Raw genomic sequence first — 27,788 nt, forward strand, 5'->3', positions numbered from 1 at the left:
TGCGTTTAGTATTAAATTCCTTTGTTGTCATGTGCAATATGAATTTACAAGGTAGGACAAAAATAACACAAGTTGATAAATAAAACTTTACAAAAAAAAAAAAAGGAAAAAAAATCTGTCATAAAAGTAAGTTAATAAAACTCTTTGTCTTTTTTAAAATCTGTCATAAAAGGAAGTTAAAAAACTCTTTTTCTTTATTTTTTTTTTTAATAAAAAAATAATAATAAATAACTTAAGTTGATAAACTTACCCTTTAAATCATTAAATGTTTCATTTTCAGCCGTCTCTCCAAATCCACTGCTCCATCTCTCTGCCACACACACTTTGTAATAGCAATCCCAGACTACCGATAAAACCTGCTCTTAAATATATATATACATACATATATATACACACACAAACGCATATATAGGCACACACATCCATGCAATTACATATGTGGAATTACACATGACGCAATTTGTCTTGGTCAAGAGTTTGTGGACTTGCAGTGATACCCAGTGAAGAAAAAGATTGATTTCAATCAATCCACGAGTAAGAAGTAAAAATCCAATATATCCACGATCTGGGTGATATTCAGGCCACTGGAATATTCCCAAAAAGGTATCTCCCGTCAAGATTCCGGCCACCGTTAGTAGATCACAATGGCGGCAGCTCTGGTCGGCGACGACATGGCGAGATCGACCAGCAGCCGGCGGAGCTTGGGGTCGACCAGCCGGAGAAGCTGGGCGTCCGGCAGTTTCCGGGACGTGTGGCAGCCTCCGCCGGACGTATTCAACCGCAGCGGGCGGCAGGAGGACGACGAGGAGGAGCTCCGGTGGGCCGCCATCGAGAGGCTTCCGACGTACGACCGCCTCCGCAAGGGGATGCTGAGGCAAGTGCTTGATAATGGAAGGGTTGTTCATGATGAAGTTGATGTAACTAAATTGGGTATGCAAGATAAGAAGCTGTTAATGGAGAGCATACTCAATGTTGTTGAAGAAGACAACGACAAGTTTCTAAGAAGATTGAGGGACAGAACTGATAGGTCAGTATCAGTTTAATTCTTTTCAATTCAATTATGCATTCTTCATTGTAATTTTTCAATCTGTATTTAGTTTAGTCCTTTTCTGTTGTTAGATTTAAGTTTAATGATTAATTTTTGTTTCTGGGTTAGATGGGTTGTGTTTTCTTTTCTTTTCTCAGAATTAAGTTTGATTAGTAATTTTTGTTTCTGGTTTAGGTGGTGGCTTGTGTTCTTTTTATTTTTTTCTTTAAATTAAGTTTGATTATTAATTTTTGTTTATGGTTTAGGTGGGTTAGGTGGGTTGTGTTATTTTCTGTTGTTAGAATTAAGTTTATTCATTAATTTTTTTTTTTTTTTTTTTTTTTTTTTCTGGGGGCTGTGAAGTGTAATTTTTAGTTCTATATGAGTTTGGTTCTTTTCTTTTGTTAGACTTAAGTTTGATTACTAATTCTGTTTAGTAATTTTTTGCTGATTTTTAGTTCTGATGAGTTTGAGTTCTTAGAATTAAGTTTTAATTATGAATTTTGTTTGTGGGTTAGGGTGGGAATTGAAGTATAATATTTAGTATTTTTTTTTGCCTTGTTCATTGAAATATGATTTTTAGTTCTGATGAGTATGAGTTCTTAGAATTAAGTTTTAATTATGAATTTTGTTTGTGGGTTAGGGTGGGAATTGAGATTCCGAAGATTGAAGTGCGGTTCGAGAATTTATCGGTGGATGGAGATGTGTATATTGGGAGCAGGGCACTTCCAACTCTGGTTAATGCTACTATGAACACACTTGAGGTAGCTTGTTCTCTTCTCTTCTTTTCTTCTAGTTTTCAGGGATTTAACTTTTCATAGAATGGTTAAAAATGTAGTAAGAAGAATAAAGAATTACCAAAATTTTGGATGATTCACTGCTATACAACTGAAATGACTCAATTCTGTCAACATCAAATGGAAAAATTATTTGAAATTATTGCCTGTGGTTTGTCAGTTTCTTGAATTTCAATGTTTGATTATAATCTTCTTGTCTTGTTTCTTTTGGGTGGATGTGATTCTGTTCAAATGAATTGTTAAAATTTTGATTCCACTGGATTTTTTATTTTTTATTGTTTAAAAATGTCTATTTTGATTGTGAAGTAAGTTTATTTTCTAAATTTTCATTTTAATATTTATGAAAATCAGCAAGTGGATGTATCATGTATGTTTCGCAAAAATTTCATCTGAAAAAATGTACATGATTTGTGCTTTTCTGATAATTGATTTTGTTTCCCTCTTTTGACCTGCTATGGACAATAGGGTATTCTTGGACTGATTCGGCTAGCCCCATCTAAGAAGAGAAAAATCAAGATACTTCAGGATATTAGCGGAACAGTGAAACCATCGAGGTATCTTTATGTTGTAAAGATTTTCATTTTCATTTTTGTTTTAGGCCGGGATTGCCAAAATAATTTTTTTCCTGGAATGCAGCACACTGGCCAAGATGGAAAACTATATTGAATTCTCTTACTTTGCCTTGTCAATGATGAAAATTTCCTTCTTCATAAGTTTACTTTTCGCCCTTTACTAATTGTTCGCTAGGAGTATAAATTGTTGAAGTCATTTTTGGCACACAGTTATCGTTGTTTTCTTACTAATAGATTATGTTAATCTGTCTTTCTCTTGAAAGAAATTGGTAGTACCATTTTTCAGCCACAGTTTTCATTGTGGTTATTGTTTTTATTTATTTATTATTATTGCTGATTTGGTGATTTCAGGATGACACTGCTTTTGGGTCCACCAGGCGCAGGAAAGACAACGTTGTTACTGGCACTTGCTGGGAAGCTTGATCAGGATCTAAAGGCATTTTTCATCTTCTTCTTCTTATTATTTTTTTTCACGCCCAAACGTATAAGATTTCACAGGCATTGACGAGTAGGAGTTTTGAACAGGTATCTGGGAGAGTCACCTACTGTGGTCATGAATTAACTGAATTTGTTCCTCAGAGAACCTGTGCATATATTAGTCAACATGATCTTCACTATGGAGAGATGACAGTGAGAGAGACGTTGGATTTCTCTGGACGCTGTTTGGGAGTTGGCACAAGATATGAATTGCTAGTTGAACTCTCAAAAAGAGAAAAAGAAGCAGGAATTAAACCAGATCCTGAGATTGATGCATTCATGAAGGCGACAGCAATGGCAGGACAAGAAACCAGTTTGGTTACAGATTATGTTCTCAAGGTTCATTGTATCCATTTCAAATTGCTTCATCTGGTTTATTGATCCAGGTTAAATTTCTTTTCTTTTTTCTTTTAAATAAAAAGGTTACAATTTAAAATTTTATAACAGATACTTGGATTGGATATTTGTGCGGATATTTTGGTTGGTGATGAGATGAGAAGGGGTATATCTGGTGGACAAAAGAAGCGTCTGACAACTGGTATGTTCTCAGAAATATTTACTATGACAATCAAATGATTTTCAATGCTCCCGTTAATTTAGGATTGTCTAATTATTTTTATTTTGGTAAGTAAGACATACATGCACGCCCGCTATTGCCCTTTTGGGGATTGAATCCTCAACTAGCTCTTTTAGCCTGTTTTCTGGTTTAAGTCTTCTTGCTATTTCATGTCATTGCTTTGTTAAGGTTCTTTCACATTACTTCAAAAATGTTAAACAATAAAACATTCGAATTTGCCATGGCAATTACAAACAAAAGCATGAGCGACTAGCGCACCACAACTAGCACCTTTTCTTGGTTTTTGCAATCAGTTTAAATCTCTGAGATAAAGTACTTCTTTACATTTATAATAATATTGGTTGTATGGAAAACCTGGCATTCTTCCTTGATTTTAGTGGTATAAACCTCATAATCTTTTTGGCTTTTTAACACATCATGGCTGAAGTTGTATCTGCTGCTACTTAAGGAAAAAAATAGGCTTGTTTTTTTTTTAGCTTTTTTTGAGAATAATACTTCATGCTCATGTCCTCATTATCATCTATAATAGTCATGAAATATCATGTCCTCATTTTGGTTTAACTGGATGTAGGAGAGATGTTGGTTGGACCAGCAAAAGCTCTTTTTATGGATGAAATATCGACTGGATTGGACAGTTCCACTACTTTTCAGATAATCAAATTCATGAAGCAAATGGTTCACATTATGGATGTAACCATGGTCATCTCTCTTCTGCAGCCTGCACCCGAGACGTACGATCTTTTTGATGACATTATCTTGCTTTCAGAAGGTCAAATTGTCTACCAAGGTCCAATTGAGAATGTCCTCGAATTCTTTGAATTTATGGGTTTCAAATGCCCAGAAAGAAAAGGGGTTGCTGACTTTCTTCAAGAAGTAACTTCCAAGAAGGACCAAGAACAATATTGGTTCAAGAAGAACCAACCCTATAGATTTATCTCAGTCCCTGAATTTGCTCAGGCCTTTAACTCATTCCCTATCGGCCAGCAGCTTGCAACAGACCTTAGTGTTCCTTATGACAAGTCCAGAGCCCACCCAGCTGCATTGGTGACTGAAAAGTATGGCATCTCCAACTGGGAACTATTTAAGGCATGCTTTGCAAGAGAGTGGCTGCTTATGAAACGGAATTCCTTTGTATACATATTTAAGACTACCCAGATTACGATCATGTCAATAATTGCCATGACTATGTTCTTGAGGACAGAGATGCCATATGGCAATCTGCAAGATGGAGGAAAATTTTATGGAGCTCTTTTTTTCAGTCTCATTAATGTGATGTTTAACGGGATGGCAGAGCTTGCGATGACTGTATTCAGGCTTCCTGTCTTCTATAAACAGAGGGATTTCTTGTTCTATCCTGCATGGGCTTTCGGCTTGCCCATTTGGGTCCTCAGGATCCCTTTATCATTCGTGGAATCAGGGATATGGATTGTTCTTACATATTACACTATTGGGTTTGCTCCGGCTGCCAGCAGGTGAGAGTGAGTCATGTGTTTTTATCTCCTTGAAATAGTCTCGATGTGCATGCACTGCTTGGCAACTGCTCAGATTTTGTGTTACTGACTCCTCACTTTTGTGTTTTCATCACTGGATGATGCCTAGTAATTTACTGAAACATTTCTACCATCTTGTTTCAGATTTTTTCGGCAGTTCTTGGCATTCTTTGGTATACATCAAATGGCTTTGTCCCTATTTCGATTCATTGCTGCTGTGGGAAGAACACAGGTTGTTGCAAGCACATTAGGTACCTTCACCTTACTAATGGTATTCGTACTTGGAGGATTCATAATTGCCAAAAGTAAGCCATTAATCTCTTTTCACTTTGAGACTTCGTTCTAAGTAATGCAAAATGTTAATGTGCTGATTTTTAGTGCCCGTTTTACTTGATGCTGTTGATATTTGGCAAAAATTTGCGGACTTCGCGTATGGTGATTATATGTCTGTCATATAATCAAAACATTACAATCATCAATTCCTTTTGTGCCTGCAGATGACATTGAGCCATGGATGATATGGGGCTATTATATTTCTCCTATGATGTATGGACAGAATGCCATAGTCATGAATGAATTTCTTGATGAAAGATGGAGTAAGGTTAGTTGATTTATTGTTTGCTTATGAATCTTACGTTATTCATTTTGGTCATGGAGTAACTTCCTATAAAATAAAATAAAAAAATCGCTGTTGATTTCTCATTGCACTAACCTAGAAGACCTTTTATATTAAACATGTTCTTAAATGCAGAAAAATACAGACCCTCGAATTAATGAACCTACAGTTGGGAAAGTCCTTCTCAAGGCAAGAGGCTTCTATACAGATGACTATTGGTTTTGGATCTGCATTGGAGCACTCCTGGGGTTTTCCCTTCTCTTCAACATTTTATTTATTGCAGCATTGACTTTCTTGAATCGTAAGTTATTTTATCTTGTATATAATTTTTTATTTATTTTAATAGAATCTAGAATTGACAAGATTTCCTTTTTTTTCAATTTCAGCTTTGGGTGATGCAAAAGCTGTGGTTGTAGATGAAGATAGTGATAAAAAGGACAAGAAGTCATCCGATCGAAAAAATAAAAAAGAGGCATTTGAAGGTTTAAACCTTTATATTTTCATCTTCTTGTTGTTGTCTATGATCTGTTTTTTCATTCCACTCCTCGTGCTGGTAGTTAAGTAAAATTTAGGTTGTAGATGACATTTACTTGCTAAATTTATATATTGTGGGGAGTTAGAATTACAAGTTCTTTTTCATAGGTTTTCTTGATAGAATTTATGTTTCTGCCACCTTAAACGCTCTTTCTTTTTCATGATTCAATTGACGATGAGCTATGTTGCACTGAATGGTTAATGTTTGAAAAGAAGTTGGAACTGCTAAAAGTTTAAATTAATGTAATGTTTAGAAGTTTAAAAAGAGGACGCAGGTTTCCTGAAAAGAATTTATGTTGATAAATTGGTAATTGAATCTACTAACTTAATCCTGAAACATGGACAGTTCTTACCCACAAAGGAGTAATGAAAAATATTGAAGATGGTTCTTTTAAGCATTAAAGAGAACTAGTGGCTTCTCTCTCCTCTTTTCTCTTTTCTTCTGTTATCGCGGTTGGTAAAGTTGTTGCCATATTTGATATCTTCCTAGTGTAATAATTTTTTTGTCACTTCACTATGTTTGTTTAGAAGTAAGATTTTACATCTCATCCTAACCTCATTAAAGTTAAAAAAGGAAAAGGAGAAAGGATCAGGCTACAAATATATAGCTAAGATCCCAATAATGCATGTCCCATTGAGAATACAGAAAGAGAGGTTTTATCAATTAATAGATATTCAGTCTCTCAATCCACACAATAAAACTTCTATATGATCCAGCATGATTGAGGGTAGATGCCCTTAATATAAATTTGGCTTGGTATTGTCAAATATCATTTTTAATGACATCTTGTGTATACTCACAGGTGTTGATATGGAAGTGAGGAATGTTAGTGCATCGGATCATGCACCTAGAAGAGGAATGGTTTTGCCCTACCAACCCCTTTCACTTGCATTCAACCATGTGAACTACTATGTGGATATGCCTTCTGTAAGTGATTCATTTTAATTTCATTCTATTTGAGAATCTCATGATCAGAGCAATTCATATAATTAACAAAGCCGGACCATTCTCCATCGGCTTAAGCTTTAAGAGTATGGAATGTTATTATGCTCTAAAATTGTATATAAGCATACGTGTCCTATGTTCCGATCCCCAAACCACCACATCCACATGTTTATCCACTCATGTGAGTGAGTTTCGCAGACTATAAAAAAATAATAATAATTTACAACACTCTTTATTAGTTTTTAGCATTTGGAATTGTCGGTTGTCGATACATTCTCTAGCAGTTACATTGATATTTTTGCTGTTCCTTAGTGCTCTTTTTGCGTTTGGAAGCAAACACCACTCTGTTTTCTGATCTGGTTAACAAGGTATATGGATGCTTATACACCTTGCTTTTCCCTAACCATGATTGAAAAATGCTATATCTTTTTACTTTTTTGGTAAGTAATACACACACACACACTCTCAACACACACACAAACATATACACTATTGCCCCAAGGGGACTTGAAACTTCAATATCCTATGTAGAAGGAGGAGATACAACTTTTGCTAAAGTCTAGGTGGCAAAATCACGTGCTATTGGCAAGTGCCCCAGTCCTCTATTTAGTCAACTGCCAATTGACACTTTCCCTTGTCTGCATTTAGTGGCCTTAAGATCAGTGCAGAAATTCATATCATTTGGGAAAATGCTATCTCCACCCCCTCATTTGGGAAGTATTATATTTTTACCAGGAAATGAAAAAACATGGAGTTGAAGAGGATCGTCTCCAACTGCTACGAGATGTTAGTGGTGCTTTCAGACCGGGTATACTGACAGCACTAGTGGGGGTTAGTGGTGCTGGAAAAACCACATTGATGGATGTCTTAGCCGGAAGAAAGACCGGTGGGTACACTGAAGGAAGCATCGTCATTTCAGGCTACCCAAAGAACCAAGCAACATTTGCTCGGGTTAGCGGTTACTGTGAACAGAATGACATTCATTCACCGAATGTTACTGTTTATGAATCTCTCCTATATTCAGCTTGGCTCCGCCTTTCTTCAGATGTAAATACGAAAACACGGAAGGTACGTCGGTGATTTGGAATATCTCTTTTACCTTCGTAGAAGTTTATCATTATGAGTCCAAAAGTGAAATTTTGATCATTTAATATTCTACTTTGACCTTCTTGTTCAATTGTACTGTAGATGTTTGTTGAAGAAGTAATGGAACTGGTTGAGCTTAATCTGATAAGGGATGCTTTAGTCGGCCTTCCGGGAGTGGATGGTCTTTCAACAGAACAAAGGAAGAGGCTGACAATAGCTGTAGAATTGGTTGCTAATCCATCCATCATCTTCATGGATGAACCGACATCTGGTCTTGATGCTAGAGCTGCTGCCATTGTTATGCGGACTGTGAGAAATACAGTGGACACAGGGAGAACTGTTGTGTGCACAATTCACCAACCAAGCATAGACATTTTTGAAGCCTTTGATGAGGTATGACTCGATTTCCTAGATTGTATAAGTTAATTATTGTGTATAAGTCTGCATCTAGTTATATTGATCTTTTAAACTAAATAATATGCCTGTTGCAGTTACTATTGATGAAGAGAGGAGGGCAAGTAATTTATGGAGGACCTCTAGGTCGCAGGTCTCACAAGCTTGTAGAATATTTTGAAGTGAGTAAACCTTTACTATTCTTATATTTCCTCTCTCCAATTCGAAACGTATACTTGAAAATTTAAGGTGTATTAGCAATTCTTTGCTGTTCTGAGTGAGAGTTTGGACTAATATCTAAAACCTGCAACAGGCTATTAATGGGGTTCCCAAGATAAAGGATGGTTACAATCCTGCTACATGGATGTTAGAGGTCACTGCTCCACCAGTTGAGGCTCAACTGGAAGTGGATTTTGCTGAGATTTATGCCAAATCAGAGCTTTACCAGTAAGTAAATGTGATAATATAATTTAACAAATACTACTTTTCTTACATGTTATCTGACTTATTTAGTATTATTACTGTTCTCATTTTTTCTCTTCATACTCTTTCAGGAGGATCCAAGAACTCATTGAAGAACTTAGTACTCCGCCAGCAGGTTCCAAGGACCTCTACTTCCCTACCAAGTATTCCCAACCATTTGTCACTCAGTGCAAAGCGTGCTTCTGGAAACAGCACTGGTCTTACTGGAGGAATCCACAGTATAATGCCATTCGGTTCTTTATGACAATCGTCATCGGTTGTTTATTTGGTCTAATATTCTGGAACAAAGGACAGCAGACGTAAGTCTATAATTTATTCGTTTTTTGTGTATTTAACTGTTTCAAAAAAATTGTGCATGCCTGTTATATAATTGACGGAATATGAAAGAGAGCTGCATACTGTATTTTCAATTGAATTTAGGTATTTTATTTATACCACAAAATAAAAAATAGTGAAACCATCCAACATTTCATTGCTTGAGTTACTCAAAAATATTTTATATCGTTTGCTGAAAATTGGGTATTTGCATGTAGACTGTTGAGTTGACTTAATGACTTTGTTAACAGAACCAAGCAACAAGACCTTATGAATCTTTTGGGAGCTATGTATGCTGCTGTTCTTTTCCTTGGAGCCACCAATGCTTCTGCAGTGCAGTCTATTGTTGCTATTGAGAGAACAGTTTTCTATCGTGAAAGAGCAGCTGGAATGTATTCTGCTCTGCCTTATGCGTTTGCTCAGGTAAAAGACTGCATTTCACCTTAAATAAGTTTATATTCTCGTACAAGTAGGAGCCAAGACTTTATCATATATTTAAACTGATAGCGTAACTGGCAATCAAGAAAATTTTCCTTCAAAGCTAGTATATGGAAAGAAATGAAATGCAAATTTTTCGTTAACAGCCCCGGTAAGTCTTTCATGACAGATCGTGCAGATATCTCTATTTTAATGAATTGCCAAGTAGCTAGAGATTGACCCTTATACATAAACAGACTCTGGGCATAGTGGCAACCTTAGTCATATTATTTCGATGTATAAAGAAAATAACAGAAGCCAGTTGCATAGACAAAGAACTATCCTAATATCTCAAATTCTGCAGGTGGCCATAGAGACAATCTACGTTGCAATTCAAACCTTTGTCTACACTCTTCTTCTGTACTCCATGATCGGGTTTGAGTGGACGGCGGGCAAATTCTTGTGGTTCTACTACTACATATTAATGTGCTTTGTCTACTTCACAATGTACGGGATGATGGTTGTTGCACTGACTCCGGGACACCAAATTGCTGCCATTGTCATGTCTTTCTTCCTAAGCTTCTGGAACTTATTCTCTGGTTTCCTCATTCCTAGGCCGGTATGTGAATATTTGGCCCTTTTTTTCAAAATGCTTCAAGATTTAGTCCTCAAGCATCTAAACTCTCTTTGCTTGTAAATTGATATCTTTTGTTTGTTGCAGCAAATCCCAATCTGGTGGAGGTGGTACTACTGGGCTTCCCCTGTCTCTTGGACAATCTATGGCCTCGTGGTTTCTCAAGTGGGCGATATAGACACTGAACTTGAGGTACCTGGACTGCAAAACGTGACAGTAAAGGCATTTCTTAAAAGCTACTTAGGCTTTGAATACGACTTTCTTCCTGCCATTGCTGTGGCCCATGTCGGCTGGGTCGTTCTATTCTTCTTTGTCTTTGCCTACGGCATCAAGTTCTTGAACTTCCAAAGAAGATAACAAGCTGAAGTTCTGAACGGGCTCGTGAATTATCTATGCAATAGAAAGTACTCAATTGTATTATTAGTCCAGGAATGGAGAAGACAAACAATTTTCTTTCTTATTTCTTTTTCTTGCTTGCATTATCTTTCCAGATTATTCTTTTGTCTTCGTTTATCATAAGAGAGAGGAGTGTATTTCAGCCTGATAGTTACACGCAAATGGTCAAATAATGCACACAAAAAGCTGTGGGCATGTATGTACATATATATTTATTGATACGTATATTTTCCTCTTGTGCAGCTATCATGCTTCATAGCTACTCTTGTTTCTGCAGTTGGATTTCTTTTTCCTGGATCATGATTCTGCCGTGTACTCGCACCTCAAATTTTGTGGTAACCTCTCCTTAGGATAGCTCATTTATGACTTCTCTCCCAACAACTATAAGCTGTTAAAATTAGGTAGCCTAATTCTGAAACATCCCTAAGAAGAGGCATCTAGATACTAGTAAAGCCAGCGCCAATAGTCACTGTCATCCATGCATTGATCCCATCCGCAACAGATTCTTCAATTCTTTCTATTACATGTCATGTCATTTTTCCAGTGGACAATACTTAGTTACTCACCGATAAGTAGTTTTATCATACTCATTACTCATTTTTAGGTCTTTTAATAACAAAATAACACATCAGCTTTAATAACAAATTCAGCAAAATAATTAAAAAAGAAGAAGTAGGGATAATCACCCTTTCTCTTTTCTCTCTCCTCTTTCATCGATTCCCAACTCATACCATCCTCTCTCCACTGTTCTTCTTCTTCACCCTTTCTCTTTTATTTCTCTTTTTCATCACTTTCGGCATCAATCCACTGAATATTCCAGAAGCATATATATGGAATGGTAGTCATCGATACTGGCGGAGTGGTCCATGGAATGGCCAGGTTTTTATTGGCATACCTGACATGCCTTCAGCAAACTACTTCAAATTTGAAGTTGCAGATGAGAAGGAAGGAATCGTAGATGCAAGATACACTTTTAAAAATTTATACTTGACCTTAAGTTCTGATGGAACTCTAACTCTGAAGTACCAGGAAAACAGAAAGGAAACATGGGACATTCGGTGGTCGGCTCAACAAACTAAATGTGATGCATATGGCAAGCCTGGTCGTATTAGAAGTTGCGATGTGCAGCGTTCACCAATTTGCACCTGTTTACAAAGGTTTCATCCAAAGAATATGGAGGAATGGAGTAGACGGAATTGGTCATGTGGATGTCTAAGGAGTCGTCAATTGCAGTGCAAGAAAGGGCAAAGAAGAATAAAAGAGAAAGGGTGAAGAAGAAGAACAGTGGAGAGAGAGGGGCGTGAGTTGGGAATCGATGAAAAAGGAGAGAGAAAAGAGAAAGGGTGATTATCTAATTAAAACGGTGAATTCGACTTTCTTTTTCTATTTTCATTATTTTGCTGAATTTGTTATTAAAGTTGATGTGTTATTTTATTATTGGAACATCTAAGGGGTGAGTAGAGCGAAACTACTTACCAATGAATAGCTAAACATTATGCGTATTATATTTAATTTTTAAAAATTCTTTTTAATAATCTCTCATATGTTATTTTTGGTCACTTTTCACGTCCTTTACTTACTATGACAACTAGTGTTCTGATTTGAACGAGTCACGGATCAATAAATATATACTTCACACATTATCTGATATGAGGAATACCGTAATACTTCATTGTGAATATATTTTGGCCCAACTCATTGGCAAGATATCTTTTCTGCCTTTTTGATAGATGGTTTCACTGTTGAGATCCAAAGGATGAAACCTTAACTAGACTTCATTGTCTTCCTTGTCTATTACATTTCATTCAATTTTTCTAAAAATACTCTCTTTTATTTCACAAATACACTAATAAAATAGTATAGTAGTAGAATTTAAATACTTCTACTTGTAATCCAAATCTTCTGTTAATAAATACATACGTGTAGGAATACCTATGTTTTTCAGTTGAACATAACGACAATATGTTGTCAATTTGTTTTTTTTTTTTTTTTCTTTATAACCTGAATAATTAAGGAAGGAAGGAATTTGAATATGGACCCACTTGTTTAGGGAGTTAGGCACACCCTATCAATTAGGCCTCTGAATTATGCCTAATATAATTTAATTTATCATCATGCAATAACTTAGTCATACAGACCACCACATGTTACAAATCACTGACACACATATTAGAGCAGCGAAATATTTAAATATTTCAAAATAAATACAAATATTTTTATAAACAAGAACCATATAGTATTTGATTTTACAGTACTGAATAGTGATGACAAACAAGTCGGTAGTGTCAGGGGCGCATTTGGTATCACAAATTATATCCTAGTGTATTACTCAAATTATAGAGAAGTAGAGTGAAAATAATATAAATATCCGAAGAGCAGAGAAGCAAATTGCAAAAGCAGCCAGAGAGATCCTGATTCTAACGACCAACAGTCAGCCTCTCCATTTTCTTGTTATCTACTTCTCTACGGCAGTCTCTCCCCCTATACATATACATATATCACACACGGACACACACATAAACACATATATGGAAGAAGACCACAAGGGTGTTGTGAAAGAAGCAAAAGCCAGCAAAGAGAGAGTGGTATGCTGCATAGGTGATGTCCATGGATTCATCACCAAGCTCCAAAACCTCTGGTTCAATCTCGAAACCCTAATCGGCCCATCTGATTTCGAAACAGCTTTGATCGTTTTCTTGGGCGATTACTGCGACCGAGGCCCCGATACTCGCAAGGTCATCGATTTCTTGATCTCATTGCCCTCCAAATACCCCAAGCAATCCCATGTCTTCCTCTCCGGGAACCACGATCTCGCTTTCGCGGCATTCGTCGGAGTTCTTCCTTCGCCGCCGGACGGGTCGGAGTTTTCGGAGACGTGGAAGGAGTTCGAGGCGAGTGAGGAGAGAGAAGGATGGTATACGGGAGATGGGTATGAGAAGATGCATTTGCAAGGAAGGAGATGGGCTGGGTCAATTAAGGTTAAATTCAATGCTGCTAAGGAGGTCGAGTATAAAGGTTCCATTTACGACGCCGGTCCGACCTTTGAATCTTACGGTGTTCCACATGGTTCTGCTGGTATGATTGTTCTTTGCTTGATTGGTGTCATTTTTTGTTTGTTCAATGTTAAATGGGTTGTTTTGTTTCATTATTTTGGTTTTTGGCAATGCGTTGCTCTGCTTCAAAGTTAAATGTGTTGTATATTTGAGCACTAGGATAGAATTAGAAATGATAACATTTGGAAGATGGTTGGAGTGGCACAAATTGGATATAAAATGCGAAAAAATCAGTTGGTTTGTACACCTGCCTTAACTGCGCCAAATAGAACCAAGCGTGATAGAGTTAGTAAGAAAAGATACAATAGCATGTGATTTGACTGAGGTTGTGGCCTTGAACAAAGAGGAATGAAAATATAGGATTTATGTAGCCGACCTCAGGAAAAGGCTTGCTTCTTGTTGTAGTATTTGTGATCAGAATGATTATTAAGTTGTTCTATAATGATTTAAAGAACCGGCTTTTATTGCCACAATTCTTGGTTGTTCAAATTTTAATGGATTTTTTGTATTCAATTAGAGTGATCCTTAGTTGTTAGTCTTGTTTTTCGTTATGTGAATCTTATTTTTTTCCGTATCAAATGAGTCCTTTCTGTTTGATTCTACTTTGTTCAATTTGAATGCTTGTTTGTGTCTGATTGTTGTGATTGAATTTGTGATAACTTATTCTATGAGCTGTCTGTGTACAGATTTGATGAAGGCAGTTCCTGATGAACACAAAAAGTTTCTTGCTGATATGGTTTGGGTCCACGAAGAGGTCAGGCTTGTAATCTTTGCTGTTTCTTTCGTGATTTCAATTGCAAATGAAATGATAAGCGTGCTGTTTATTATTTGAAGTGAACTGTGGGAAACAAATTTGAAATCTGGAATGGTGTTTGGCAAATTGTTGGTAATTTGATTTGAATCAAGGGAATAAAGATAAGAGTTAAGTGGGTATTGGTGATGTTTACTCTTTGTAGGATGAGGTCTGTGTAATGACTGAGGAAGGACTTAAAAACTGTAGATTTATTGCTGTGCATGCTGGTTTGGAGAAAGCAAAAGGTGTAGCAGAGCAGCTGAAGTATCTGAAAGCCAGGGACACCAGGATCCCTAAAGTGGAGGCACTCAGTGGGAGGAAAAGCGTATGGGATATCCCAGAGGTGATACCTCACTGGTTCCAATTGTCCTATTTCGGTATTCGTGTCAGCAAAAAAAAATTATTCTTACCCAATAAATAATGGTTCAGTTTTCTAAAAAAAATTCTCAAGAACTTAGAAAACGCTATAAAAGACACTTGTATGAAAATGGACATTTTTTTTAACAGAGTTTACAAATATTTGTATCTGATTTTCAATTGTCGGAAAATAGAAAACTGTTCTTAGAAAATTAAACGAAGCAGGTCCGAAGTGTTAGTAGAACTTCCTTTTGCCGTTACTACTTAAATAGCATCCTGGTCTTTTTGAGTGACATTCACAGTTGTATTCTTGATCATGAAGTGACTTTTATGGCTTCAAATAGCCGGAACAGAAAATAAAGGATCATCGTAACCTAGAAATGAATGATATTTTGTAGGAATTGACTGAGAAACCAACTCTTGTGGTAAGCGGTCACCATGGAAAGCTTCATATTGAAGGCCTTAGACTGATTATTGATGAAGGTGGCGGGTTCGAGAACAATCCAGTGGCTGCAGTTGTGCTACCCTCGATGAAGATTGTTCGTGATACTGATGATTTCTCAAGATAGTTTGGATTCTGTGGTCTTCATTATGTAGCATCTATAATGTGATGAAAGTGAGTTTGATCTTCCTCCGAGGGACGTGACTGAGGCACAAAACAAATTTCTTCTCCGCGAATGAGATGAAAGTGAGTTTGGATGTATCTTCTAAATAACCTTTACAGTGTTCTCTTAGATCATATTATTTGTTCTTGTTTCATTTATAGTTGTTTTGAAATACCCAATAATATTGGAATGTTTTACTAGTCTGTATTCTGTAATGTCTGCGTGTGTATCATGAATTCGGAGAATAAATCAGTTACAACATATACCATCATTAACACATTCGCAGTAAATGAATTCTGAATTATTTGCATGTCTAAACTTTACCAATATAAATTAGAGCACAATCCACACTAATGCTTCTAATGGTCTCATTGTATTTCATATTTTCTTTCTGTTTTTTTTTTTTTTTTAAGACTAAGAATTGAAAAAAATAAACTAAACTGTGATTTCTTGAATATCTTTTGGAAGTAGATAAAATCGCTTGCTGTAATCCTCACACCATCATTAACATTTGTAATATAAGTAGAAAATTCTTCATTATTTTGTTCTAACATAAGTTTTAAGAATGAAAACTATCGTCGCTCTAGCAGGTGACCTCACGAGTTCAGCAAATGGGGTATAGGCACGAGACTTGTTCAGTTATTTTGTATGAATTGTTCTTAGTAGAGAGAGAAAAACAGCCACAGTGCACGTCATTGTGAAATTTGGAAAGGGTTAGATGTGCACGTCATTGTGAAATTTGGAAAGGGTTAGATGTGCGTAACTCACTGTTTTTCATTTCGAACTCGTAACCTCTGGGTTGTAACTCTCTATTCTTAAAGAGGTAAAAAAACTCTATTATTAAAGATGTAAAGATGGAATACACAATTGGACACTACAATTACATTCAAATGTACATAACGCTTGGATCCAACATGTTGGCATACATTATAGTCTCTAACGTGCTTGCTGATGTGTCACGTAATGATTGAACTTAGACCAATGTTGCCGGTATCATATAATAATTTCTCCTAACTTATGCGGCAACTAGAGTGTTAAATAGAAATTTGGTGACGGGCAAATGTTTGGAAAAAAGCCTTTCAAACTTTCAGCATGGCTTCATAGATTTTGAGTTCTTTTATCAATAGCAGTTGGATAAAATTTGGTACAAGGTTCTTTTTTGTTCATCGCGAAGCTTTCGTCATGTCTCAAAAAGGAGGGAAAGGAAAAGAAATGCTTTAAAATGTTGTCTCCTAAAGTAGTTTTTAGAATTTCAATTTTCTTTCCTACTCTTCTTTCCAGGATCCGGATAGAGCCTGTGTGTCCCACTAACAGCTGTCTTGATGTTGTGAAATACTTGATTTAGGAAAATTTTAATTTTTTATTTACATAGGATATGCCAACTTTTGTATTTAAAAAAAAAAAAAACATTTGTATTTAAGAGAGACTTGATCATATATTCAATCTCAACAGCTCTAAACCCTTGAAAACCGTTCTCTCACCGGCCATAAACTCAATGGGAGAGAAACAACCGTTGAGGGAGGAAAGATGAAACGTGCAACCTCCACCTCTAAATCTCTCTACTGCTACTGATTTAAGAGAAGCCAGCCAAAGCCACAGCATAAACATAAAAACATATGGCAAATTGGTGCAAATTAATAGTTGAAAAACAGCCAATATAAACAGCCCTTCCATCCACACTACAGAAATTTTACGCTCTGTTTGGTTGGAAGGATGGAAAAATAAATGAAAGGGATAAATGAGGCATCCCTAACGAAAGGAAGATGACTCTCCCACTTTTTGTTTGGTTGAATTGATAGTAGAAATAAAAAATATGGTGACATATTTTTTTTGTTTGGTTGAAAGGGAAAGAAGATTTTTGTATTATTTTTACTAATATGCCAATCATTATTTACAAATTTAAAAATTCTATATTTATTATAAATTTTTAGGAAGGTTGGAAATGAAAAATCTAGTTATCACTTCTTGCTCTCTCGCTCCTCTTCCTCCCTCTCTTCCCTCCCCTCCAACCAAACACGAAAAAGTTAATTTATTCCCCCTCTCCTCAATCCTTCCCTCCAACCAACCAAACATAGCATTAGCAACCAAAGATAAACCCTAAAAAGGCTAAAATGTAAAAAAACCATGGTTATTCAATATCGGGCTTTATTGCTTTGACCCATCTTTTACTTCAACCCGTCAAGAGATCTCCATCCATGCATATCTTATTCCTGTCAAGTGAAAATACAGTAATAGGCTAAAGTAACTATGTGTCGTTGGGAAGAAGCCCAGATATTCAGCAAGGGTAATATGAAAGAAATTAAACAGAATTCCCCCCTCCCCCAGCCTTTCTCTGTTTTCTTCTCAAAAATTACAAATAACAATGATAATGAAAGTAAAAGGAAATAAGTTTCTACTCTTTCTCAGATCCTGAACCATCATTGACCACAGCTCCTTTATTGTGTGTGTCTTGAACATCCTCATCTTCACTATATTCACTCTCATAATCATCATATTCATCTTCTTCTTCCTCCTCTTCCGCTTCAATTCCATCCTCCACATTTGGTCCCTCTTCCACCATAGCACCACCCCTTGTCCCTGCTCGGCTTCGTTTCAAAACCTTCAGCTTCGAGCTTGTCTTCTTATCACAACCGATCCAAGAGTCACACAAGCAGTAAGAAGTCAGGTTGTAGGTCCCTTCATCAGGGGCTTGGAACTTACTCATTACCAGCCTTGACCCATTCTTCACTCTCTCAACTGCTTCTTTAACAGCCACACTTATCTCCTTCAAGCTAGCCCCGGACCCCTCTTTTGAATCTTGAATTGCTTTTGAAGCAGCAGTAATAGCCGCAGCTTCATCCATGAAATTAACCTTGTGAAACATCCACACATCGTTTGAGGCAGAGTCTGCTAGCAGCAACCAGAAATTCTCTTCCTTGTGGAAAGGGAAATATGGAGCATGTGGAAGGGCTCCAATCAGGCCATTCCCACGCTTGAGTGTAACCCAAGCGTGCATTGTGACAATGTCACCCTCTTGTATTCCCTCTTCACCTTCTGTCTCACATGTAATGTCTACTGTTATGGCAGGCATCATTTCGAGAACCATCTCCACATCTTGGAATTCAGCAGCAGAAAACCCAGCAAACTGTGTGAGCAATTCAGCACGCTCCTGTGAGGTCATGTCCCAAATTTCTTGAAATGTCCGCACTTTCTGCATCCAGAATATGAGAGGAGGGGGGTAGGAACGACATCAATAGAAAGGTGAAGGTGAAGACAAACTGGATAACACGTCTCCAGAGTACAATGGCAACAAACTTATTTATCAGGGGGAAAACAAAAACTAAGATACTATTTTATAGCTCAGTTAAGTACTTAAAACTGAACAAATTCAATGATTCTCAAATTAAATGTGTTCAATAATTCACTATAAATTAGAATTTTAGGTGAAAGGGTTTTCATTTATCGATTAATACAGATCAACACTTAATGAAAGTAGTTCTAAGAATTTTGTTCAAATGTCAAAGATAACCTTAAAATATATATATTCTCGCATCACTCCCGTCTCCGATATTCTGTCTGTGTTGTCAGGGGTGAAGAAACTGGGGACAGAATTATCGAGGTTGCAGTTTATGTTAGTCTCTAGTGAAGGTTCAAGGGGGCAGGCGATGGACAACATTCTCACAGGATATTTCACAGATCAGACCTGTGACATTGGCCCGAAAAAGCTGGATCAAGAGCGCCGTCGAATACCACAAGATCGGTCGAGGGGGCTAAGCCAGAACAATCAACACGCGGCGGCGAAGGTGAATACAAACTGGATAACACGTCTCCAGAGTACAATGGCAACAAACTTATTTATCAGGGGGAAAACAAAAACTAAGATACTATTTTATAGCTCAGTTAAGTACTTAAAACTGAACAAATTCAATGATTCTCAAATTAAGTGTGTTCGATAATTCACTATAAATTAGAATTTTAGGTGAAAGGGTTTTTCATTTATCAATTAATACAGATCAACACTTAATGAAAGTAGAATTTTGTTCAAATGTCAAAGATACCCTTAAAATATATATATTCTCGCATCACTCCCGTCTCCGATATTCTGTCTGTGTTGTCAGGGGTGAAGACTGTCTGTGTTGTCAGGGGTGAAGAAACTGGGGACAGAGTTATCGAGGTTGCAGTTTATGTTAGTCTCTAGGGAAGGTTCAAGGGGGCAGGCGATGGACAACATTCTCACAGGATATTTCACAGATCAGACCAGTGACGTTGGCCCGAAAAAGCTGGATCAAAAGCGCCGTCGAATACCACAAGATCGGTCGAGGGGGCTAAGCCAGAACAATCAACACGCGGCAGCGAAGGAGCTTTCACCACGAAACGGAACTGGGCCAACAGATCAAAGAGCAAGGGTCTAGCCTGGTGGTATTTCATCTTCCTCCAACGTGGGATGTTGAGAGGTCAAGTACCCATTGCAACGGCCATGGTGTTTGAGTGTGTGAGTTGTGTGTCTGCTCACCTATCAAAAAAAATTGGCACCTAGCTTATCAACATGTTTATACTGGAGGGGAATCTGACCTCACAAGCTTCTCCAGATCTTAAGAAGACTCAAGTTTAGAGTCGGTTTAGAGCTTTCTTTGAAAGGAGCATGTGATCACCAAATTATTATTGTTCCAAGGAAAAGTTTTAGCCAAAAGATGAAACAAAATTGATCCCAAGGAAGGAGCGAGCTGAGAATGAAAAGGCATAAACAAAGATAATATTGCAGTGGAACTGAGAACCCTACTGCAGAGTAAACAACAAAGAAAATAAAATTAAGTTACCTTTCGCGCAATCTTCTTTATAATGGTCTCACTGAAGTGTGGCAGCTGCAGAAAGGGAGCAATTCCTTCACTGGATCCTCCAGTTGCTTTTCTTGCACTAAGTGGAACTGCCTGCATTACAATATTTCCAAATTCCAAAAAAACAGCAGTCAGCATGAAGCAGAAATTACAATCTTAGATTCATTACTGGGAAGAAGGTAAAGGAAATCTACAGAAAAAAATTTTAAGATTTGAAACAGAATGAAAGGACTGAATTTTTAAGGAATGAACGGTAAGTTTATTAATCACGTGAGAGACTTTAGGTCAAGCAATGATTTAAATAAAACTAAATCAGTCCCATAAGGTAAGTTGGATGCATACGACACAAGAACTAATTGGGTGTGTTTACACGTGTAGCAAAAAATCATATTTTGATTTCCTTGGCCATGTAAAATGAGTTATCAATACACCGAAAAAATGTGATCTCCTAAAATCCTAGTACATCCTTAACATTTTTGAAAAATGAATCATTCAGGCTTAGAATAGAATAACAGGCTCAGTCCAGATGCTTAAAAAAAATAATATTGAATGGACCATTTTAGTGTGGTTGCTCCCAAAAACTCTAAACAACAAACAAGGGACTCACTTCACAAGATACGGAATTATTGGAAGGGTTCCATTTTCGTGCCACCTCCACACCTAAAATACATAATCTGCCTAGGTGGGAGAAGACTGCTGAACAATCCACACAAATTTGCAGTTCCAACACACAATCCTGATAATCCGCATTTGACTTTTAAATCTGCGAGTTCAATTTTTGGGCAGTCAGGGGGTTGCAGATCAAGTACACTCCAAGGGTTCTGAGAGTAGTTTGCTCCTTAAAAATAGGTCCACTTGCAGGGGCTTGAACAGCAAAGCAAAAGTTGCTCGCTAAATGCCACCAAGCTAAGTTTAATTTTGTACAGAAGCTCTTTTTTTTAATCCTTTTGTGAATAATAAATATACTGAAATCACATATAATATGTGAACACATACTTCCATGGCCAAGTCCAGAGAACTGAGAAGCTCTAGACGGTAGACATTTCTTAGACAGTCACTCTTGCTCCCATTTGCGCTCTCACTGGCTCAATACTATGCTAACCTAGCTTCACACACCCTCTGAATGGATGCAAGAATAGACGTGCATCAATGCATGATTAGCAGCACATGTGAAGAGTGTATCACAAGTCATTTGTAAAAGTAAAATAAGAAAGACAGCTTGCCATATGATGGTCAACCAGGAAAGCAAATTTACTTAGTTATCTCTTTGCTTAAATGGAACATGGATAGCAACTTTATTGATACAACACCTGAATAATGCTTTGGGAAAGCTCAACCACCCCAATTGCAGGCCTCAGCCATCCATGCCCTTGCGAACTGCGTGGTATAACTGCCATCTGTATCCACAGTATATATGAATTATTACAACTTGTAGAGGACAGGAAGAAAAACAACTTTAGCAGAAATAATCAAGTTTAATCATTACAACTGAGGTTATAAACGTGCGCGCGCGCGAGTGAGAGAGATAGAGAGAGAGAGACCTACACCAGCCACCAAATAAATATTACATGTTCCAATATCTTCCTTCTCCAGTACTACAGATATACAATTCACAAGTTTGTAGAGTTTATCCTCTTGTTAGATTTTTACTTCTAAGAGCCAGCAATGACAGGTCCAGGGCCCAAAGAGGAAAGGTAATAAAAGTGTAAACAATTACACCATGTTAGCTTAGTGGCGCGTTCACACCCAGTTCAGGTCAATACAGGTTGAGCATGAGCTGAGTTCAAACCAAGCTCAGCCAGTTACTGTTAGGGCTCATTTTGACAATTCGAACAACTTGTGCTAGCTAGACTCTTAACCAGTCCCTGATTCCCAACCTACTAGATGAAAATTTGATATCATATAAATATTTAAAAACAATACTTGTAAGTCGTGACAGATATTTTAAAAAAGCTGGTTTCAGAAAATAATTGCCAACATGTATTAATTAGGAATTCTAGTGGCAGTCCTGTAATGTTTATTGCTATGAAACAGTTAGTCTAATGCTTTAAGTGAATAATTCTGCTTTCCATAGCAAGTAGAGAAAATGATGCAGTTATTAGACCACAGGCAGCAATTAGCTTGTTTAATTGACATAATAAATGGTCTTGAAAAATCTCTCAACAAAAAACAGCTTGAGCTGCTCGGGGTCTCGCAGCTGCCCAACAAGGACAAGTGGGTGGTGAGAGGGGTTGGCAATAGAATGTAAGCAGCCAACAGAATGAAACCAGGCCAGTTCATAAGTTCGCAAAAAACAGTAAGGGCTATATCCCACGGTGTTTGGACAGAGTATTATTTGTATTTTAACAATTAAAGAAAAAACTAGTACTCCGTATTATTTAATTACTCAAAAACAAAAATGGATAGGTTAATGCAAACTTTTCCATAAAAATCAGGGAGGCACTAGAAAATTGACTTTCGAAGAGTTCTCCAGAAAAATCGCTATCATGGTCTAGAGGTTTATGGAACTAAGTTTGCCACCCAATGTCCAGAGAACTCTGAAGTATGAAATTAAAATATTTCAGAAGTGAGTCTACAGAGATTAACTTGAAAATATGCACAACAAAATGTTTCATAAAAGAGAAACAGCATGCAGCAGCATTAATGTATCACAAAGGTAAATGGCAGTGAAAAAAGAAAAAAGAAAAAAAAAAAAAAAGGCATAGGAATATTACCTTCATTAATTCTTCAAGAAGGCGAGGTGCAAGTTCAAGCACATGTCTGAAATCACGCAGTAGAGCTGGCGATAAAGCCGCCAACTCACGAGTCAATTGGGCTTGAATTAACAATTCTGTCTGTAAAGGATATAATTGTTGTTATGTAAACCGAAATACCAAGGATGAGAATAATAGGACATGGACTGCTCGACAGTTGACACAACCTAAAGACGGCAAGCATATCACCTTTACTAGGGCTGGATGCTGCTTCCAAAACTTAGCTTGTTCTTGCTTAATGTTCTTAAGGTCCAAGTTCAACTCACTCCTGACTAACATAAACAGTTTCTGAAGGGGTTCTCCATCATTCCGACGAACCGGGATTTCCATGTACTCAGCAGCCTTTATGAAAACATCCATGACCTTGCTGTATCACTAAGGTAATATTAGGGAAAAGCACAAATAAGGGGTAAAAATACAATTTATTCGTTGTTTAAGTAACACTAGCATTACGGCCTGCATGAGAACTATTTCAGAGCAATTTAAACAGAGAATCGTGGTTTTTATTTATTTATTTCACCCTGGATGGAGAGAGAACTAGAGATATACTTGACCACATTTTAAGAAAGCAGAATAACGGGGAAGGGGGGAGAGCAATATATATATGTGTGTGTGTATATATATATATATATTTGTGTGTGTGTGTGTGTGTGTGGGGGGGGGGGGGGGGGGGGCGGGGGGGGGGGTTGTGGTGGAATTATGGACTGAAAACTTTCATGGCAGCTAGTGAGGCCTTTATAAGTCAGGTTGCACATATAAAGAAATAGTATACCTTGGGGCCAAAGAAGGCTTCATGAAGTAATAATATGTAGATAATGTGTGATGCATGACGTAGTTTCCAGTGTATTTTGATGACCTTGACAAATATATTACAGCCATAACCAGTGGCAGAAGAATACAAACTCCAACAATCCCTAGTAATAATATTCCACCAGATGCTCCATCAATGTTCAGCAGAAACTGAGGGAGTGCAATGCCCATTTGAAACCCCTGATCCAAACAAAAATGTCAAATTCACTTAGATTTAGGTCAACTCTCTTCTAAATCAAATTTCTTAATGAATAGATAGTTTATCCCCTCCTTAGTAGCAAGGATATGCTACCTGCCTACCATCTGGATGGCCATATTTTTCAAAGTTCTCGCGTGATATTGGATCTGTCAAAGCCTGATATGCCTTTGATATGTACTCTATAAAATAGTTGTGAGCATCTGAGATAAAAGAAAAGAATGAAGTCAATAAACATATGACAGCTAAGAAGCATCAGATTTCAGTCAACGTGTATGGGGAAAAAATAACAAATAAAATGCAGATATGAAAAACCTCAACCTGGATCTGGATTTTTATCAGGATGGTATTGAATGGAGAGTCTCCTATATGCCTTCTTTATTTCTGAATCTGAAGCCCCATGTTCTAATCCGAGAATATTGAATGGCTCAAAAACTTCGATCTAAAGAAAAAGAAAACATGCAGCAGGATATTTCCTTTATGAGAAACAGCTCAAAACATTTTTAAACATGCAGAAGGATATTTCCTTTACGAGGAACAGCTCAAGCATTTTTAAAACAACATAAAAATAGATAATATCATAATATGTGATTGGTGGTAAAAAGAATTGGACAAATCACTACGAACTAAAACATTAATAAAACTGTTTTAAAAGAATCATATAATTAATAGGAGACTACATAAATCTCCATCGGACCATCCCACCATCACTTATTAGAAAGAAAAAAAAGAAAAAAAGAAAAAAAAAAAAAAGAAAAGAAGGAAGAATAAACAACATCACCATCCCACCATTAGGCTAAAGGAAACTTTTTGAAATATTATGCTTAAAGAATAAAGAATAGTTAAGCCGACAATTGATAAGGGGATGAAAGGTTCTTGAATTAGACCAAACCTCATGGGAAGTCGGTGCAAGTTACCCTTGATTTGATAACATGATTATCACAAAAATAGACTCTTTTGTTTAAATAAAACTCTACACTCTGTAATGAATCGTACAATTGTATCATTTATGCTTAAAGTCTTTAATTGCCAAATCAAACCCAATTAATGAAGAATTAAGCAATGATATATAAATTACCTCATGGCTAATGTTTTTGATGTAATAAACCAGGACTGCCATGATGACCCAAAGCAACACAAGAGTTAGATTACTGGATGTTGAAAAGTTTGAGATCTGAAAAGTAAATCAATAGAATCAGAATACAAGTAAACACGATTGCAAGTATGATTTAAAATTCAAATAATCTAGAGTTAAATGGAAACTTACCCGTTTAAAAATGGATTTGTGGTGCTTCCCAGAGTGGAAGCAAACTGAACATTGGCAATGGATACTCTTTGTCTTTATGGAGGCTGCACGACATAACTTCAACATTGTGTAAGGCACTAATGGCAAAGCCATTATAGTCAAGATGAAGATTGGAAAGAGTGCACTATTATCTTCTGAGGCAGCCATATTGAACTTCTATTCAAGAGAAGTTGTTGAGATTGACAATAATCGGTGAATATCCCTGCAAAGCTTTCTCCAGTCAGTATACCTTGATTTGGGGAGAAGGGGGATGGGAGGTGAGGAGGAGAGGGGTTGGTAAAGCACACTCTCAACCTTTCATTTGGAAGGATGATGAGATATCATTTGGGATAAGCCATTGGTGGTAACTAAATTGAATATCATGTTACACTAACCACAAACAAATATTGTTCCCATCAAGAGTTCCTTAATGACCAACAAAATTAAACACTTTGACCCCCTAGTAATAAATGGGATTGTGCCAAAAGTATTAATATTCAATAAAACATTTATCATGAATTGGTAGATTTATTCCATGCTAATTCAATTTCTTTTACTGCCAAACAAATTCTAGACCAATCAACCACAATCATATATTATTTTCACCCATAGTTTCTTAATGGTTAAAGCAAAATTAAAAATTCTGGCCTCATGAAGATAGATAGGATTGTGCTTGCAAATCTGCAAATGTACTAATATAACAAATGAAATTTTGCTTGAACATTTGAGAAATGTACTAATAGTTAATGAAATATTACCGGCATAATCATCCACCGTTATGGAAGAGTGTAAATTTCTACGTGGATATGATAGAGTAATAAATATATTCATTGTTAATCCAATATCTTTTATTACCAATGAATTGGCAACAATTACAGGTAGACCAGATATTTGCCATCATGCTTTATTCCCAACTGAAGTGACCATTAATACTTTACCCTACGGGGTAACTGAGTTAGCATAAGGCCTTTGGACATGACCCAGAGGTCTTGTGTTCAACTCTTGGGAGGTCGAGTTTCACCCTAGGCTTACCTGATACCCGTGGTTGGGGGGTGATTCTGCATACCATAGGTAATACCGTAATAGTCCAGGTCAAAAACAGGGCGAGGACACCCTTTGTTACCCAAAAAAATATAATCTTTGGCCTCTTCAAAAAAATAAGATTTGAGATTAATCGTGAAGCAAATGTGCTATAAACTAATCTGTATTAGTAGAGCAGATATCACGCCAACTACGATTGTAGAACTCTTCTTTCTTATGTACTTAACTTCTTAACTTCTGAACAGAATATTCAGTATATGCAGAGGGAAGGGGAAAAATGGCCGACGCATAACAAGTATGCCAAATGAGAGTAAAAGGCCCAATCATTTAGAAAAATAAGATAATCAATTCATTTGTGAAGACGTGAAACAATTAACCTAACAAACTAAAATTCTCGGTCACAATATGCTTGTGACAAATTTCAAAAACAAAGACCAGGGCACACATAAAACATCAAAGTATCAAAAGCATTCATCTGAATTGAGCTGTGCGACCTCGCCAAGAACACAATCACTGCAAATATATATATATATATATATATATATATATATGAGTGTGTGAACATGTATAATCGATAGAACTAAGGACGATTTGAATCAATTGCCTAATTAAAACAAGAGAATATATCATCATTTCACTATAAGGATACGAAATTGAATCCATACCTCGTCGACGACGTCGCCGGAGAGTGGACTTTGAAACTCGAAACTCGGGTGTACGGACTTTTCCTCCACGGAAATATGAGTCCGAACTCGAGTATTTGGGCGCTTTGTTTGGAATACAATTCTTTTCCCTGCGTTTGGATCCACCGAGTTGGGCGGAAAATGAAGGAAATGCGATATTTTCTCTTGTTTATTAAAATAAGTGGAATTTTTAATTTTCTTTTACACACAAAAAAATTTTTTTTTTTTTTTCTCATTAATTACTTCTTCAAAATCTATTGCTGAACTAGTAAGCATTTTTCATTATTTATAACATTTATTTTAATTTTTTAATGATAATAAAAAAAGTTGAATAGCTTAATATTTTTATTATTGTATAATAAAAAAAAGTTGAATAGCCTAAATAAATTACACTTTACACCATTTGAATTTTTTGTTTTTTTTTTACTAAACCAAAGAGGATAACATTAAACAAGAAGAGAAACCGAGTTGCAATGTGTCTCTGTGTCAAAATTAAATTAGTGAAGTATTTAGAATGAATTTTAGTTTTATTATCAAGCATATTCATTTTAAAATAACAATATACCCAAAACAATAATATTAGAGGTGTTTATTTATTTATTTATGTTTGATACATATTTCATACCTATAAATTGGTG

General features: G+C 36.6%; 3 protein-coding genes across 3 annotated transcripts; 2 read left to right on the forward strand and 1 right to left on the reverse strand.

Annotated features, from left to right (window-relative positions):
* Positions 1-281: 281 nt before the first annotated feature.
* LOC132312926 (pleiotropic drug resistance protein 2-like) lies at positions 282-11,004 on the forward strand. The gene is made up of 20 exons (XM_059811492.1): positions 282-1,027; positions 1,671-1,791; positions 2,290-2,378; positions 2,748-2,832; positions 2,922-3,212; positions 3,321-3,411; positions 4,022-4,922; positions 5,085-5,245; positions 5,438-5,541; positions 5,692-5,857; positions 5,943-6,038; positions 6,894-7,018; positions 7,772-8,104; positions 8,225-8,515; positions 8,614-8,697; positions 8,829-8,962; positions 9,070-9,297; positions 9,565-9,736; positions 10,095-10,349; positions 10,452-11,004. Exons 1-20 carry the CDS (start codon positions 645-647, stop codon positions 10,719-10,721), a joined length of 4,380 nt encoding a protein of 1,459 aa, XP_059667475.1. The 5' UTR covers positions 282-644; the 3' UTR covers positions 10,722-11,004.
* A 2,143-nt stretch (positions 11,005-13,147) lies between these two features.
* On the forward strand, positions 13,148-15,768 carry LOC132312927 (tyrosine-protein phosphatase RLPH2-like). Its single transcript, XM_059811493.1, has 4 exons — positions 13,148-13,835; positions 14,500-14,567; positions 14,770-14,949; positions 15,362-15,768. Exons 1-4 carry the CDS (start codon positions 13,289-13,291, stop codon positions 15,530-15,532), a joined length of 966 nt encoding a protein of 321 aa, XP_059667476.1. The 5' UTR covers positions 13,148-13,288; the 3' UTR covers positions 15,533-15,768.
* Positions 15,769-17,731: 1,963 nt separating this feature from the next.
* LOC132312928 (dnaJ protein ERDJ2-like) lies at positions 17,732-27,301 on the reverse strand. The gene is made up of 11 exons (XM_059811494.1): positions 27,133-27,301; positions 25,409-25,649; positions 25,220-25,315; positions 24,463-24,583; positions 24,238-24,344; positions 23,908-24,125; positions 23,325-23,502; positions 23,097-23,216; positions 21,693-21,779; positions 20,365-20,475; positions 17,732-18,758 (listed from the first exon to the last, which is right to left on the reverse strand). The coding sequence occupies exons 2-11, from the start codon at positions 25,592-25,594 to the stop codon at positions 17,961-17,963; spliced, it is 2,022 nt and encodes a 673-aa protein (XP_059667477.1). The 5' UTR covers positions 25,595-25,649; positions 27,133-27,301; the 3' UTR covers positions 17,732-17,960.
* Positions 27,302-27,788: the final 487 nt, after the last annotated feature.

This window comes from Cornus florida, unplaced genomic scaffold, assembly GCF_030987335.1.
Source record: "Cornus florida cultivar Cherokee Brave unplaced genomic scaffold, ASM3098733v1 CherokeeBrave_3.0.0_Hap2_Chr06, whole genome shotgun sequence".
Classification (NCBI taxonomy): domain Eukaryota; kingdom Viridiplantae; phylum Streptophyta; class Magnoliopsida; order Cornales; family Cornaceae; genus Cornus; species Cornus florida.

Bases quoted from the DNA above. Each gene is read 5' to 3' on its own strand.
- LOC132312926 (XM_059811492.1), top strand. From the start codon at position 645: ATGGCGGCAGCTCTGGTCGGCGACGACATGGCGAGATCGACCAGCAGC. The intron at 4,923-5,084 runs GTGAGAGTGAGT...ATCTTGTTTCAG, and splicing joins TTTGCTCCGGCTGCCAGCAG to ATTTTTTCGGCAGTTCTTGG. The intron at 10,350-10,451 runs GTATGTGAATAT...TGTTTGTTGCAG, and splicing joins GTTTCCTCATTCCTAGGCCG to CAAATCCCAATCTGGTGGAG.
- LOC132312927 (XM_059811493.1), top strand. From the start codon at position 13,289: ATGGAAGAAGACCACAAGGGTGTTGTGAAAGAAGCAAAAGCCAGCAAA. The intron at 13,836-14,499 runs GTATGATTGTTC...GTCTGTGTACAG, and splicing joins TGTTCCACATGGTTCTGCTG to ATTTGATGAAGGCAGTTCCT. The intron at 14,950-15,361 runs GTGATACCTCAC...GATATTTTGTAG, and splicing joins GCGTATGGGATATCCCAGAG to GAATTGACTGAGAAACCAAC.
- LOC132312928 (XM_059811494.1), bottom strand. From the start codon at position 25,594: ATGGCTGCCTCAGAAGATAATAGTGCACTCTTTCCAATCTTCATCTTG. The intron at 24,345-24,462 runs GTTGAGGTTTTT...CTTTTATCTCAG, and splicing joins TGATAAAAATCCAGATCCAG to ATGCTCACAACTATTTTATA. The intron at 24,126-24,237 runs GTAGCATATCCT...TGTTTGGATCAG, and splicing joins GCCATCCAGATGGTAGGCAG to GGGTTTCAAATGGGCATTGC.